At 37.9% G+C, this 16,844-nt stretch overlaps 1 protein-coding gene across 1 annotated transcript in view; it reads right to left on the minus strand.

Annotated features, from left to right (window-relative positions):
* Positions 1-15,997, minus strand: part of ST8SIA4 (ST8 alpha-N-acetyl-neuraminide alpha-2,8-sialyltransferase 4) — an 81,218-nt gene extending 65,221 nt beyond the window's left edge. Inside the window, exons 1-2 of the mRNA XM_019727928.3 lie at positions 15,563-15,997; positions 8,030-8,161 (exon numbers count right to left, since the gene is read on the minus strand). Of these exons, the coding sequence (XP_019583487.1) occupies positions 8,030-8,161; positions 15,563-15,675 (245 nt within the window). The 5' untranslated portion in view covers positions 15,676-15,997. The remainder of the gene's footprint in view (positions 1-8,029; positions 8,162-15,562) is intronic.
* Between the last annotated feature and the right edge of the window lie 847 nt (positions 15,998-16,844).

The following is a 16,844-nucleotide window of genomic DNA, read 5'->3' on the forward strand; positions in this document are numbered from 1 at the left end:
CAAGATATGACAGACATATTTTTTCCTTTAGTGCTATTATTGTTTAAGTTCCATGACAATTTGTACATTTTATTACTGAGCACAACATATGTCCTCCCATCACTCTACCAAAAGGTCAATTCTCCAAAACACACTTATAAGCCAGAAGCAAGGAGGCATGGAAAATAACTAACGCATATTATTTCCTTTTGTTTCCTCTAGTTTGGTTTGCTTTAAGTACATCCCAGATTAATGTGTGGTCTAACTAGAAAAACAGGTCATTTAAAACTTTATTTGGCCAGATTTTACCTTGGATATGTCCATCAGCTCTCTGAAAAAGAATACTTTTTTTTTTTTTCTCAAATATTTAGAATATCAGGTTTGTAATGAGTGGAATTTGTACAGGACAACCTGTATAATTGCCCTACAAAATGACTTAAAAGAATAATAGAAATACTATCAGGCACCATAACATTCCATCTTAACAAAGTACAGAATATAAAAGAAGAGAATTGCTGGTGAAATCAGCAACTATAGGGCATATGAATTGCAGAAAATGAGAAGTCCTTCATTATGCTAAGCAAACAAATATGATTTTTTTAAAAAGTTAACAACTAGCATCAAGAGCAGCAATCCATAGAAACTTTTGTACATACTTATTAACTACCATTTATTTGTTTTGGGAAAAAAAATTTGAGTAATGCCCGCACCTGTATTTCAACAAAAAAAATTCATTTCCTGTGAAAATGACAAGGTTGGCTCTAAAATAAAGACTGCAAGGATGTGGTTAAATCATCAAAATGGATGGTATTATCATTTTCCTTTGAACATAATTTGAAGAGGTTGCAGTAGATATTTGAAGCTATACCTCTCAAGTAATGGCGTGTTTGCAAGCGTACAGTGAATAGGTTCCAGGTCCAGAACTGAAAGGAGATTCTTTAGCTTGGAAATCCAAAAGGGACAATCCCTTTACTCATGAAAAAAAGTTAACACTTACATGTTTTTCAACTGATGCAAAGGGGACTTTCCAATAACAGCATCTTTGCTGTGTTATAGAAAGTTAGCAGCAAAAGTATTTTCAAACATTAAGTTTTCTAAATTCCTGAGTATCATAGGACATCTTTAATTTATTCACTCATGGTCAATTGATATAAAAAAGCGGACTGAGTTCAGAAAAGTTTTGAAAGACATCATACTGTCCTACTCTTAGGAGAACATAATGCTTACTGAGAGAAATAATTATTAAGTGTAGATGATACTATTGTGTGTATTCTTCCAATGTTGTTATAGGTGCAATAGTAGTTTTGTTTTTTTTTAAACGGCAGCAGTTTAAAATAGTAAAATTGCCTTCCAAAACAGAATAAAAAAACAAATTCACATAGATTAATCAAAATATAGAAATTTAAGATTTTAGGCAAAATTCAGAGATTGTTACTATAATATTTGCTGTTTTAAAAATGAAAAGTGGTGGAGGGAGGAAACCTTCAATGTATCCAATATGTTTATTTTTTCTTACACTGAACCGAACTTTGAGTTACTCTTCTAGGGCTTAAATCTATTCATGTATTCATGAAAAATTATCTGAGCTAAGATTCCTGATGTAGGATGCAAGACAGACTGAAAATAATTACTATGAGTGAATAATATTGTGACTTCAATGCTTAAGGGTTTTTTTTTTGTTTGTTTGTTTGTTTTTCTTGTTTTTTTTAACAATTAGGAAAGGTTAGTTCTTTATGTTTTTTCCTCCCTAGCAGGCTGTGGGCATTTTTTACATTATAGATGTAATGGACTATAGAAAGTTCTGTGAATTTGCTAAGTTTAGCTGTTGTTCAGACTTTAGAAAGGAGAAAACGCTTAAATATAATTAAATGTCATTAGATGCATGAAAAACTCTTGTACTTACACTGACCTTAAACAACACTTTAAGTATCACCAATGAGAATAGACATGCTTTTGCTCAGAAGATAATTGATAGCAATGAAAAGAACAGGTTAAACAAAATTACTTCAGAATGAGAGTAATAGAAAACTCAGTTTAACTTCTATGCTGTAAAAAAACTTGAATCAACAAAAACTAATGTTTAATATGCAAGCTGAACCAGTACAGTAAGTCCTCATATAATGTCATAGATAGGTTCTTGGAAACTGCAACTTTAAGCAAAAGGACATATAACAAAACCAAGTTTGCCATAGGCTAATTGATGTAAACAAGAGTTAAGTTCCCACAATGTATTTCTGGTCACCAAACTTCTAAAGACCCCAAACACTTCAAATGTGAAACTTTGAATAAATTTGAGCAAAACATACATATAAAAAAGTTCATCTTTTATTCATAAAAGCAACTAAGAGCATTCTTTTCCAATCCCTTATTCCAGTTTGGGGTCATGGGTGGCCAGAGCCTATTGTGGTAGCTCAGGGTACAAGGTGGGCATCCACTCTGGACAGGACGCTCTTCAAACACAGGACACACTCACACCCATACCCACACTCACTCAGACTAGGACAATTTAGACATGCCAGTTCACCTAATGTGCACGTCTCTGGGTTGTGGGAGGAAACTAGAGGACCCAGAGAAAACCCATGCATACTTGGGAAGAACATGCAAACTCCACACTCAGTGGCCTCAGCAGGTTGTAGATTTGTTTTTTTGTTTTTTTTGTGTGTGTGTGTTGTTTTTTTTTCTCATCAATGTTATAACAGAATTACATTGAATGAAACCACATTATTCGAGATCCTGCTGAACAAGTTTTCCTAAAATGTAGTCAAGTTATTACCGGATATTTAAAGGAGGGGTGTGTGTGTTTTCCGTGTGACTTAAAAGAACAACAACAAAAAAGGATTCCTTATATGTCTTTAACCGTTATTTTGGGAGGATACTGTAGCTTTTTAAACTCCATGAGATAAGAACACACCTACATTCAGCAACTATTTTAATGATAAAGATAACTGAAAGAATCCAAAAACATGTTTCACTTTCAGTGAGACTGAAAAAAAACGTAGTCATAAAGATCACTTTTTTTTTTTTTTTTTTTTTTTTGGCAACGTTGGCTTAAACTGAAAGATTGGTTTAGACTGACTGTTAAACTGACAAAAATAGATTCAATACAGAAACTTTTCAACTGAATTTTCAACTAGAACATCCCTTTTAACATCACCCATCACTTGAAGCAGCAGCTGCACAGGCCTGGAGAATTAATTTACTAAACATTGTTTTCACTTTTGAAATGTTAAATATAGCTAACCTATCACGAGGCGCCACTCTTTCTTCTCTGTAGTTTTCTTGTCAACAACAAGCATACGTGCTGTGGCAACTAAACTTTAATCTAGATGACATTGTGGACTCCATCAGCAAGTATTGCAAGACAAATCTTATGGTTGGAATGCATCACGAGTTGAGAAGTAAATTAGGTTCTCAACTAATGATACATATATTGGGAATCATTTTTTGCAAACTTTTGACCCAGACACATATCACTGAATCAACTTGATTGTTACTACATGGTTTACTTAAAAGAAAAAACAAAGTTTAAGAAATGCTAACTGTTTCGTTATGCCTACGAAAAGCAGAAAGAACACACAATTTTTTTGTCTGAAAATATTATTTCCATGAGGCAGTGTGCCTTAATGCTCTGAAAGAATGTGTAGCTTGTGAGCACTTCTGAGCTTAGGGTCCTTGCTGTTATGAGAAAGATATTCTAGTATCAAAAGAAAAATCCCCAAAACAACCAAACGAAAAGGCATAATTGCCTTAAAATGCTTGAAGAAAAGCATTTTTTTAGTTTAATTTACACCTCAGGTGGCCATTTAATATGTGGCCCAGCATTATTCATCCCATAACACTGTATGAATAATATATGTTTTAGAGCAGATAAAACCTGTGTACTTCATAAAGATTCATTTAATAGTAAACATTTCAGGATTAAAATATAGTGAGACAGGCCTGACACTGAAGCTTGACTCTGCCACTAAGAAGCTATGTGACCAAAAATGTGCTCTACTGGTCACAAAATAAGTGGAAGAAGTGTTTGTGGGCCATTTTCTAAAGTAAATCATTGCAGGCAACAGCAAATTCATTTTTACAGGTAAGCACATATAAATTTGCAATTATATATAGTTAACCTGCCAGCCTTATCTGTTTAAGAACTTTGACATATGATGATAATAAGAAATGAAAATATTTTTTTCTAACTGAATATGAGATCCTTAATCTGTCCTGATGAGTAGCTGAGCTTGTACATTTCTATACACCCATATTTGGTATGGTAATTATTCAGGTATTTATTCAACATATGAAGAAGAAAAAAAAAAAAGGAGGACAAGAAACAACCCAAAGATGAGGGGGAAAAATCAAGTCATAAGTGTTGGACATAACCAAATAAGTTCTCAGTACAATGTTCATAGATTTGCTCACATCTGATGCATCTTAAATGTGTCATTTCTTAGCTTACAATAATAAAGAACAACCTAGGACCAATAAAATCAAGCCTTTAACCAAGCTAATTATTTTAATTATGAAGTTAGTTGTAGAATGCATAAACTCCCCTATATCATGATGAATCTTGAAAGTACAAGGAACTGATACATGAAACCATCTCTCTTAGTCAACTCCCCAGAGGTTCAGTTGTTTGATGAAAATATATGAATCAATTCTTGATAGGCTTTTAAAAGTAGCAGATTACATATAGGGCTGAAAGAATTAGTATTAAGAAAGAAAATCATGTCTATAAATGTAGGGAAAAACAATTTATCTTCAGTGACTGTTTCACATTTTAATGTAAATAGATAAATAATTTACTAAGAATGTCATAAGAGCATTATAAGTTTAATGAGATTTTTAAAATAAGAAAGATTTTAAAGCACGGTTCCATCATGTGAGATCAAAAATGATTAGTTGTAATGTCTTGATCAAAAACTTCAAAGAACAATTTTGAAAACACTTGTAAGATATGCCCACACCCACTCACAGACAAAGTACTATGGTTCTTTATAAATGTTATTAATATGGGGAAATAAAAAATAAAAAATCCAAAGTACAATTAGCTTCAAGTATGACTTAAGAAAAACGATAGCTAAGCTAATAATCAGACATTTTTGTGTTCTAATTTTTTCATTACAGGTGTCAAACTGATTAATACTCACTAGTCACTACTGCTATAGGCAATTATAATTTTAATGAACTGTTTGCATATTGTGCAATAATGGTTTTACAAATTATTATTTCCTTGTAAGGAAGTGACAACTTTGTATGTATTATTCAATATTTGCTCACTGTTTTACTGTTTACTTCTTTATCTGTTAATGACAACCATATGAAAAGAAGACTAACATTTCACAACTATTATCATCTGTTCTAATTGAAAACAGATCACCCTCAAAGATATGAATGAAAACTTCATTAATTCATAAAGTTGCAATAGTAAACTGTTTGGGTCAATGGTTAGCTTGAATATCTCACAAATACCAAACATGGCAAACTAGAGAGACCTTGGCTAGTGTTGGCTTCAACCAACTAGTTCTTATGGGAAATACAGATGCAAAATGTCAAAGTTTTGAGTTTCTCAAGAGTATATGAAAATCTATACTTTTATAAGGAATCTCCTAATTTTTAACATTGGTGTTAAGTTTTTGTTCCCATACAGTTGAAAAAAACTCTTGCTTGCTAACCATATTCTACCCCAAAGATACAATTTATGAACACAGTCGTCAGACTCAGCTTTGCATTCTTGTACTCCACCTACAAAAATATAGTGTTCCACCTAAATTAAAAGCAATCAAACATAACACTACTTGTCACTGCCCTGATTTGATTCCTGTTTCCCTTTCCAGTCACTTCCAAAGCTTTAAAATAATGTGGTCTAACTAACCCTGCATTTCCCTGACCCATCTCTTTAATTTCCAGATAGTCTTTCAAGTATATATTTTTTTAAATTAAAGTTTATTGGGGTGACAATTGTTAGTAAAGTTACATAGATTTCAGGTGTACAATTCTGTATCACATCATCTATAAATCCCATTGTGTGTTCACCACCCAGAGTCAGTTCTCCTTCCATCACCACATATTTGATCCCCTTTACCCTCATCTACCACCCCCCCCCCCTTACCCTCTGGTAACCACTAAACTATTGTCTGTGTCTATGAGTTTTTGTTTCTCATTTGTTTGTCTAGTTTTTTTCTTGTTTTTGGTTTATATACCACATATCAGTGAAATCATACGGTTCTCTGCTTTTTCTGTCTGAGTTATTTCGCTTAGCATTATAATCTCAAGATCCATCCATGTTGTCACAAATGCTCCCATTTCATCATTTCTTACCACCAAATAGTATTCCATTGTGTATATATACAACAACTTCTTTATCCATTCATCTATCGAAGCACATTTTGGTTGTTTCCATGTCTTGGCCACCGTAAATAAAGCTGCAATGAACATTGGAGCACACGTGTCTTTAGGGATAAATGTTTTCAGATTTTTGGGGTAGATACCCAGAAGAGGGATTGCTGGGTCATATGGTAATTCTATTTGTAATTTTTTGAGGAGCCTCCACACGGCCTTCCATAGCAGCTGCACCAATCTGCCTTCCCACCAACAGTGTATGAGGGTTCCTTTTTCTCCACAGCCTCTCCAATACTTGTTACTATTTGTCTTATTGATGACAGCCTTTCTAACTGGAGTGAGGTGATATCTTACTGTGGTTTTTATTTGCATTTCTCTGGTGATTAGTGATGTTGAGCATTTTTTCATATGTCTATCAATGAGTGGGACTATATCAAACTTAAAAGCTTCTGCACAGCAAAAGAAACCATTGACAATATAAAGAGAAAACCAACTAAACGGAAGAAGACTTTTGCAAACAGTGTCTCCGATAAGGGGCTAGTATCCAAAATATACAAGGAACTCATGCAACTCAACAACAAAAAGCAAACAACCCAATTGAAAAATGGGCAGAGGACCTGAAGAGACATTTCTCCAAAGAGGACATACAGATGGCAAGTATATTTCAATATGTAGGGGGTGCCTTTGCTACAATGAATTCTATGAAGTGCTATGCATATCTAAAGATGAAGGTGTTAGATTCTTCCTTCAAGTTCTTGGTAATTACATTATATATAGGTATGATCCAAAAAGTGAGTAGTAACCTAAACAGATCAGCAGTTTACCCTCTAAACCGCTAACTGCTCTTGAAAAATCTAAGTTAATATCCAATCATTGAATAATTAGCATTTTGCCAATACTAGAAAAACGCAGTGATTTTACTATGTAAAGGATGGTTATTCTCTTGAACTTTTAAATAGTTCTGATTTACCAAAATGTTCCGATTAAACATACCAAGCAACACAGCATTGTAACTATAGAAGATAAATTATCTGCTTGCTTCCTCTATAATTAGGGAAGTCTGGTCCTACCTTTCTTACTAGTAATAGGAGTATAATTGAAGAAAATAAGACATAATGGATACATATAGGCAACAACTTTGATTTCAACTTTGATTTAGCTTATTTCAGCTAAAATGCCAAATTCCTACAAAGAATAAACCAGTACTCTAGAAAGTGTATTTTCTGATTTTTACCTGTTTAGGACATGATTATTGAGACTCTTATTACAGGAGCTCACATAAAAATACCCATAGATAGAGTAAGTCAAATGTATTTATAATTGTCAGAAAAATGGGAGTTGAATAGGCTCTGTTTTCATCTAGTGCGAGAAAAGACAAGATCAGTATGAAAACTTAATAGGGAAGTTAAAAATAATTCTCAAAATATATGTCTGTCCTGAGAAATTGAGTGAAGAACAGTATGTTAAATATTAGTACTCTCTTGAATATCTCATTCCATTGGTATAAAGACTCAGATATTCATCCTTAAATTTCAGACTGCGTGATTTCAGTTTTATGGTTTCATATTCTTCAGTGAATAACAATAAGTAGAGCTGATTCATTCTTTTATTAAAATATTCATAGTTAAACTATAAATCAAGCATTCAATATAAGTTCGCCAAGCCCAACATATTCAAGAACACGATGTGAAATGTATACTGTTTTATTAAAGAAACTCACCTTATCTCCAGGACCAAAGAGGAATTGATTTTCCAACCTTCTACAGAATGCTGGAAGATTGAAGAGCCAGCCTTTCGAATGATTTTATCAGAACTATTGACAAGTGATCGACTCAAACACAGTTCACCATCTCTGAAACAAAGTAAAAATGCCATCTTTGTGAAAGTAAGAAGAATTTTGTCTAAGTTCTATAATATGTAATTTGATTTAGATTCGTGGTGATAAATTGTAGATATAACTTTTTCTACATGCTAGAAGAAGAGGCATGATATGAGCATGATAAAAGGTATTATAAAGATAAAGTGAATATAACTTTACCAGGATAATCATTACATTTATTCTTTTTTAAATAAAACCATTTTCATATAAATAAAAGGCCTTTGACAGCAAAGGAAACCACCTACCAAATGGGAAAAGATACTTGCAAATCCAATAAAGGGCTACTATCCAAAATATGTAAAGAACTCATATAACTCAACAACAACAAAAACAATTAAAAAATGAGCAGAGCATCTGAATAGACATTTTTCCAAAGAAGACATACAGATGGTCAACAGGTACATTGAAAGATGTTCAACATGACTAATTATTAGGGAAATGCAAATCAGAATCACAATATCAGCTCACATCTGGTTATAATTTAAAAAAATGACCAATAACAAGTGTTGGAGAGGATGTGGTGAAAAGGGAACCACTGTGCACTGTTGGTATTGTAAATTAGGGTAGCCACTATGGAAAACAGTATGGCAGTTCCTCAAAAAATTAAGACTAGAACTACCATATGGTCTAGCTATTCCACTTCTGGGTATTTATCCAAAGAATATGAAAACAGTTATTAGAAAAGACATGCACCCCGATGTTCATAGCAGCATTATTTAAAATTGATAAGATATGAAAACAACCCAAGTGTCTATGGACGGATGAATGGATGAAGATGTGGTACACACACACACACACACACACACACACACACCTGCACACACACAATGGAATCCTACCAAGCTATAAAAAGATGAAACATCGCCATTTGCAACAACATGGATGAACTCTGAAGGTATTATGCTAAGTGAAACAAGTTAGATGGAGAAAAACATATACCATATGATTTTATTCATATGTGGACTAAAAAAAATCCAAATGAACAAACAGAAAATAAAAACAAATTAATAGATGCAGACAAGGGATTGGTGGTACCAGAGGGGGAAAGGATGATAGGTGCAATGAGTAAAAGGGGTAAACTGTATAGTTACAGATGGAAACGAGACCTTTGGTGTTGAGCATCCTGTAGTGTACACAGGTATTAAATTACAATGTTGTACACCTGAAACTTATATAATGTTATAAACCACTATAAACCATGGTAAACCAACATAAACCAATGTTACCTACATGGGGGAAAAAAAGAATTCTGGAAAAAAATAAAAAGAAAGAAAGAAAAGGACTGTGGTATTTAAAGAAAATAATTATCATCCAAGTTCTGGTCCCCTTTAGCCCATCCCTTCCTGCTGTGTTTAGACAATAGAGACAGGATGTTTGGCCAGTCCTTCTGCATCTGTCTAATTGTGACTGCCAAGATTGTAACTTTATTTCCACAGAAGGCATATAGACATAATGGAAAGGCCTTTTGTTTAGGAATAAGAAGACCCTGGAATATCAGGTGAACTGGACATGTTGGTGATTCTATCACTTGCCAGCCTATATAACCTTGGACAATATTCTCTTTCTAGACCACTGAGGATTTAGCTTACCTTTGAAATTGTAGTAACATTATCTAATCTGCAATGAATTTGTGAGTACTGAGTGGGACCCTGTATGTGAAACACTATTGAAGTGCTAATTTCTAAAGTTATATTGAGTCTCAAAACACCACAACAAGAGACACTTTCCTGATAATTGGTAGAGGGAGAGAGGGAGACAAAAACTGTAGTGGGGAGTAGCCATTATTATTGGTATTTTCTTTTATATCAAAAGAATTGACTGTGCTACTCCCTCCATTCAATAGTGTCAGGCAAATACAGAGTGTGTCATGGCAGTAGCAGGGATACTGGAATAACAGTGATGGTGACAGATACCTATGATAGTACTCATGCCATTAGAACATCTATAGCTGAACCAGATCATTGTTCAATAGACTATTTTCTTGGTACTTTATAAATATAAACCTAGCATCAGAGAATTGAAAAGCCACCTGTTTATGGCATAGCCCTGTCAATGCATTTATTTCTTTACATGTGAACTTTTAATGTTCTAGAATCTCAAAAACATAATTAAAAAGTAACATGATGATTTGCTCAGTCACAAAGTCTAAATCTGTGTTTATTATATAGGCAATCCTCTCCTACTATCAATGGAAACACTGCTTGTGAAACAGCTGTTAGATGAATTCTGTAATTGGAGACTTATAGTGTGGAATTTTGGTCTGCATTCTTTTTTAAACATGTAGTTCCAATTTGAAGCAACTCAAAGCATCATATGCAACTACTCCTTGTGAAATTTAGAACTCTGTAAAAATTAATATTTATTCTACCCTACTGATGAAAATGGTACATTTGTATGCCTATGCATGGCTAATAGTAATAATTTTATAGAGGTCATTTAGGATGCAAGGAAACATGGGGAGCAATTTACTACTCAGTGGCCCAGAAGTTAATTTTTATATTACATGTCTAATGATAATAACTACATATGAATGAAAATGTGGATATACACAGATGTTAACCTTCACACTTTTGGAGATATACCTTTAAGAGTATGGCACAAACTCACCATTTCTAGGGGTAGGGGTCGTTCCAGTCGTCATCTTTTTAATAACTGGCCTGTCAATATCATCTCTTTCTAAGCACAGATTGCGATAATTATAATAATTACTTCTACCATCAATAATTTTTTATAGGAGAAGTACAAATATACAGGGGCTGGCATTTTTAAATACCTCTAGAAGACTGCTTTCCTGATGTAGATACAGATACATTTTTATATGGCAGAATGATTGTTATGATATACCTATCTATGGAGCCATTTCAGAACCTCTAAGATTTTTAAAAAATATATGGTTTAAAAGTTTTAATCAGTTTTATATAAATGAAATGCTGCTATATAACTCTGCTCTTTGAATTGCTTTCATTTAACTAGTGATAAGCCAAAATTTCAGACTCTTATCACTGGAAAGGACTTGGAATGAAAACAGCTACAACTAGTCACACTTGTTGAAGTCAGTGCAATTCCTGTGTGAGAAGGCGAGGCTTAGTGCGATCTGAGGCTCTGGAGCAAATTTCTTTGTATTAAGTTAAATGGGTCCCAAGGAACTTTGCACTTGTGATCTTCATAGTATCCTGTCTTAGAAAAGGCTTTCCCTTCCCTTGAATGCAAAGCATGAAGGATGTTGCCACACCCTACTAGTTTTCCATTCCAGATTGGAAGTGATGGATAAACAGCTGCACTGAAAACATTTCTTGCATAGGGCTATTTACAGAAAGACTCAATATGTACTTCTAAAGGAAAAAATGTAAAACACATCAAGGAAATAATGCAGCATAAAGCAATATATATTATAAAGTATTCCTGCTTATATGGAGATAAGGAAAACCCACTTAGATGCCCATCTATGCAATACTAGTGACAGAAACTAATCATTAGTTATGTTACTAATAGTTACAAATATTTTTCTATTTGAAATATGAGTTGTCAGGCATCACTACAATTTATTCTATTAATTTTGCAGTACATAACAAATATGATTGATTTTATTCCATGAAATTAGGGCCCAGAAGCCCTTCATTCAACCCCACTGAAAAGTTTTCATTACTTGGTCTGGAAATGAATGTGTTTCCTTTGGACTAGGTTAAATTTCCTCCTGAATATAAAACGAAAGTCATGTAAACGAAAAGAACTTGTATCCAACTAAGCATGAAAACAAACAGGAGACAGTTTTGTGTTTTCATTGCCTAAGTGTCAAACAACTAAAAATAAAGATGAGAGATGTGCTACCTTACCTTACTGCTTTATAGTTTCTAGCAGAATTTCAAATATAACATATGAAGTAAAGTGCAGATTCTTGGTTTCCTGTTTTACAAGTGTGTTCTACCCTAAAACAAACTAGAAGAAACTTTACTCACAATGGTAAGTAATACTCTAAGTATGAATGCTTATCTCCACTGTCAATTCTGTCATAAGTTTCAGAACTAATGCTGGTAAGACAAACTAAGGTACACAAATTAAAAAAGATCTCTAGATGATAAGAAAAGTAAATTAAAGTCTCATTTGTGGTCAACCAGACAAACGGTATATGGCAAATTTTAATGACTGACAATCAGAACAAATATTTGTATGTTATTGAAGTTTATGTTACACTCTCAAATGCATTATCTCATTAAATGAGCATACCCTCATATTTTTATCTGTAGGACCCTTAAGTTAACACATTTCCAGTTATACCCGAAGAGCACACAGAGCCAGTGACATCATGGGCCAATTATGAGGCAAGTGCCATTTTTCCCTACAAAGAAAAAATGTCAGTCAAGAATAGACCACTTCATACCCCCAATGTTCTTTGAGTTCAACTTTATTAAGGAGTCATTATGCCAGGCAGTGAATAGGTTTGCATGGAAGGAAATATCAGTTAGAAATGTCCAATAATTACTTGACCTATTCTCAGAGAGTCCCTTATAAAGAAACACACCACTAGTATTCCTGTGGACATATGAGAATGTGGATGGTTGGTAGGAAAGTTGTGCTATTCTTTTTCCTTGTGCCTGGAATGACTGCTCAACATTGTGCCTAAGAGTAATACTGCACTGACTCTAGATGGACTTTCAGTTAAGGGAGGGAGAAAGTTAATGGACAGAGAAACTGTCTGCCTATTGCAAAATGGTAGCAGGGAAGCTAAATATGAACGTAGGGGTATGTTCTAAAATAAGAGGACTATGGAAGGCTCTTAACTGAATGGACTGCCCACTCGCACACAAGGCATGCGATGCTCCCCAAAGGTCAAAGACTACCTCTTTTATGTCACTTTCGAATATTGGCCTGGGCCCTGTGGCCAAATCTCCACTCTAGTTTCCCCATCTCAAAATTAGCCCCTTCCACGTGGCTTAGGTAGAGAGTCAATGAGACGATCGTTTGATGAGTCAACTCCTCCACCAGAAGGACTATTTGGGAGTTGAAACGAAATCATGAACAATCATCACAAGCTTTTCCGTTAAACGGTTTATCCTGATGAAAAACGGCAAGAGTGCTCAGGGAGACCCGCCGTCCTTGCATTGCTCCTGGCAGCGCCAATTGCACGGTCAGTGGCGGCCGCAGCTGCCGGGACACTGCGGGGCACAGTATAAGCGCGACGCCCGCAGCAGGCTCTCTGCCTGGCCCCACTCACACCTGTAATTGTGGGCTTTAATTAAGGAGGAGGAGCCCGGCTGCTGGGTGAGCAGGAAAGATATATATAGAGAGAAAGGGGTTCTGATTCCTACGATAAAGCCTTCTCTGGTCTCCTCACTCATTCTTCCGCCTTCGCCAACAGCTCTCGGCAGGAGGGGTAGACCCCACGCGCACCTCGCTCCCCGGTGATTAACTCAGGCGCCCACCCCAGGCTTTCTCAGGCGAGCGGGGAAGAACCCATAGCTCAGCCGGAAAAGAGTGCGAGCGAAACCCGGCCGGGCCAGCCCAACCACCGCGCCCATACCTGCGCCGCCCCCTCTTCCCTTGCCCTCTGGGCAGCGCCTACTGACTGGGGCGTCCAGGAAAGGGCCACAGGAGGAATGTCGCCCCTGAAACATGGAGCGTCCCAGGTCTGTTATTTTACCCCAGAGGGACTTGCCGTGAGCGCCTCCTTCCTGCGGGTGGTTAGGGAGGCCCAGAGAGAGCGCCTTGGCGGCATGTGTCGCCTCCCCTAGCCTCTCTCGTTCCGCCCACTCCTGCTCTCCAGGGTCTCGAACCACGGGCCCGAACCCTCAGAGTCCTGGCGAAGCTCGGTCGCTTTGTCTGGGCTCAAGATTGTGTTCGGAGCCCACCAGCCGGAAGGGAACAAAGAGCCTCGACCCCCACGCCCCAGCCTACGCCTCTCCCCCACGCGCTGATCATCACCTTCCCACAGACCCCTTTGTCTGCCAGGGAAGCACAGACAGGTCTGCCGGGGATGCCCACGCCCCCACCCAACAGCCTTCTTTCTGACAATTGAACTAGACTGCATTTGCAACCCTGTGTAAAGGAACTCGTCGTACAGTTGGGCTCCCCACCCCCCAGAATAGACCATTTATAGATTTGTTGATACATAACGACCATCTAGCCCATTCCTTATTAGGTTTTTCATTCTCTTCCAATTCCTTTCTACTGTACTTCTGGCTATCTTCCTTTTCTATCAAATAGCAATTCCTTCTGTAAGGATTAAGACTGCCTGTTACTTAAATGCTCATTACTTAGGGAGGAGCGAGGTATATTAAGAAATGGAGTGCATGAAGTTCCTGTGTGTGCACATTTTAGCAGTCCTATGCCACATGCACACGCGTGGAGAGAGAGAGAGAGAGAGAGAGAGAGAGAGAGAGAGAGAGAGAGAGAGAGAGAGAGAGAGAATTCTATCTTCGCTTAATAAATGTCAAGGAAAATAAAAACCAAGCGGGCATCTCTGGCAGTGAGGAGTTTCCGAGAGCGGAAGCCTCTGGATGAGGGAGGATTTCCGAAACAGGACTTTGAACACAGTTGACAACCAGGTTCACATCCTCAGAAAACGCTTCCAAGCTATGTAAGCAACACAAAGTTGCAGCCACCTCCTGCGTAAACTTCAAAGACACAGAGGCCAGGGGGAGGGAGGAAGGAAGTGTGATATTTAGAGAACTTGCTAGGGTGGGGATAGATTCTGAACTCATCTAGAAAAACTGAAAAGAAAAAAAAAAAAAGAAAAAAGAAAAAAAAGAAAAAATTTAAAAGGCAGAAATATAGTCTATGTGAAGCTACAGTACCCAGTTTCCAAAACTGTAACCATGACGCCCATGCGTTTCACCCACGAAAGAGCAAATAAGGAAGTATCCTTGGTTGTGCTGGAGTTTCTGATTCAAACTAAGACACACAGATCTACCCAACGCCGAAGAAGAGTAAAGAAACAGTGGGGACTCGTTTCCTGTTTTCCGGGCTTTAACTTTAGCCTTTTAGAAAGCCAGTTTTCTCTAGCATTTCCTAGAGTGATAGGGTAGAGACAGAAGGAAGGGCAACCAGATGGTGAATAAAGATATCTCACTTGAGTTCTGCCCACGGATGAAAAGGACAAGGGCACACGTTCTTTGTTGACACTTCTGCAGTGACTTCCCCCTTTGGCGTGCGAGCCCCGGCGCCGACACAACTGTCAAGACCACCGCACAGGGACAAGTTGAACTCTTATTGGGAACACGCCTCAACAACTGCCTTTGTTATTTAATTCATGAGACTAAACACACACCAGCTTATAGGAACACACATACTATCCCAAACCTCATTCTATCGTCTATATTCGCATATCATTTATGACTTGACTTTTTGTAATATTCTGAAATTAAGCTTTGCATTTACCCAATGAGTTGCGTCTCCTGGTGCTCCTCAGTTCTTGCTATTTCTTTTGTCTTATAAAAGATCAGGAGCAGACTTATCGTGCAGATCGTCCACCTCTTCCTAATGGAGCGCATCTTGGGTGCCCGGGAAAGTCCTGGTTGTCCCAGCACCGGCACCTTCTCTGGATATAAAAGCTCCGTTTTGGGAGATATCGTCTCGGGGGATGGGGAGGGGGAGCGGAATCCGTAAAATGCGAGGAGAGCGTGGAGCCGGGATCTCAGGAGCAGGTCTCGAGGGTCCTCTGTGGCAGAGCTCCCGTTGCTGCTCCAGCGCTGCCCAGCGCTCTCCCTCCCAGTTCGCGCCAGCCCTGCGGGGTTGCTCCGCGCCGCCTCCCTAGGGCTCAGATTTCTTTAAAGACACGACACCTTGTGCATTGGAGGTGTCGGCCGCTTCTGCAGCTGGTTTGGGGGCGTCACTGGTCCTTCCCTTTTCTTAGCAGGGAAATGATGAGCAAACCCAGCCAATCACCGGACTGGGGAGGCGGGGGCTGCTGCTGTTGCCTCGCATATAGCTCGGGGCTGCTGAGAGAGTAATGTTGCTGGCTCCGAGAACAGAGGAAGCCTACAAGCTCACAGCCGTGTACTCACTCACTCACTCACTCACTCACTCACTCACTCACAGGAACCAGCACCCCAATACCCCGGGGAAAGCTCAGCATTTCAGGAGGAAGTCAGGCAGCTCTCCCAGAACACCAAAGCGCCAGCTCCAGGGACAGAGAAGCGCCGAGACAGTCTGTCCCCATCAGCTTGAAGAAGGCACTTGTGCTGCGGGCAGATTAGGGACGTTTCTTGGTGGAGCAATTCTTCAGATTGAGCTGGAGATGCGTAACTAGAAGGGTCGCTTCTTCCAAACGCCTTTGCTAAACATGCACGTGCGCGGGCGCACACTTATCCACAAGCCATTCCAAGTAGAGTGAATCAGAAGGAGGGCGAAGAGGGCGTTGTACCATCCATGCAGAGCTCCAAAGCACAAGTACACGCATGAATCGATTAGCCTATCACCCACTCAGGGTGAGTGGTGGATGACAACCCGGACTCAGAATCCTGTAGGTAACAAGTGATGACAGAAGTGTCATTAGGCACTTTATGGATATTTATGTTACTCTCATTACCATTTGGAAACTACTCACGCTGAAGTCAAGGAAACTCCAATCCCACTTACACTTCACTGAGGAGAAACAAGATTCTCAGTAAAAGCAGTCACCAAGGCCCTTCTTTTTATGCAAATACACCCACACACACGA

The sequence above is a fragment of the Rhinolophus sinicus genome, chromosome 3 (genome assembly GCF_057876585.1).
Source record: "Rhinolophus sinicus isolate RSI-liver-muscle chromosome 3, RSI-T2T, whole genome shotgun sequence".
NCBI lineage: Eukaryota > Metazoa > Chordata > Mammalia > Chiroptera > Rhinolophidae > Rhinolophus > Rhinolophus sinicus.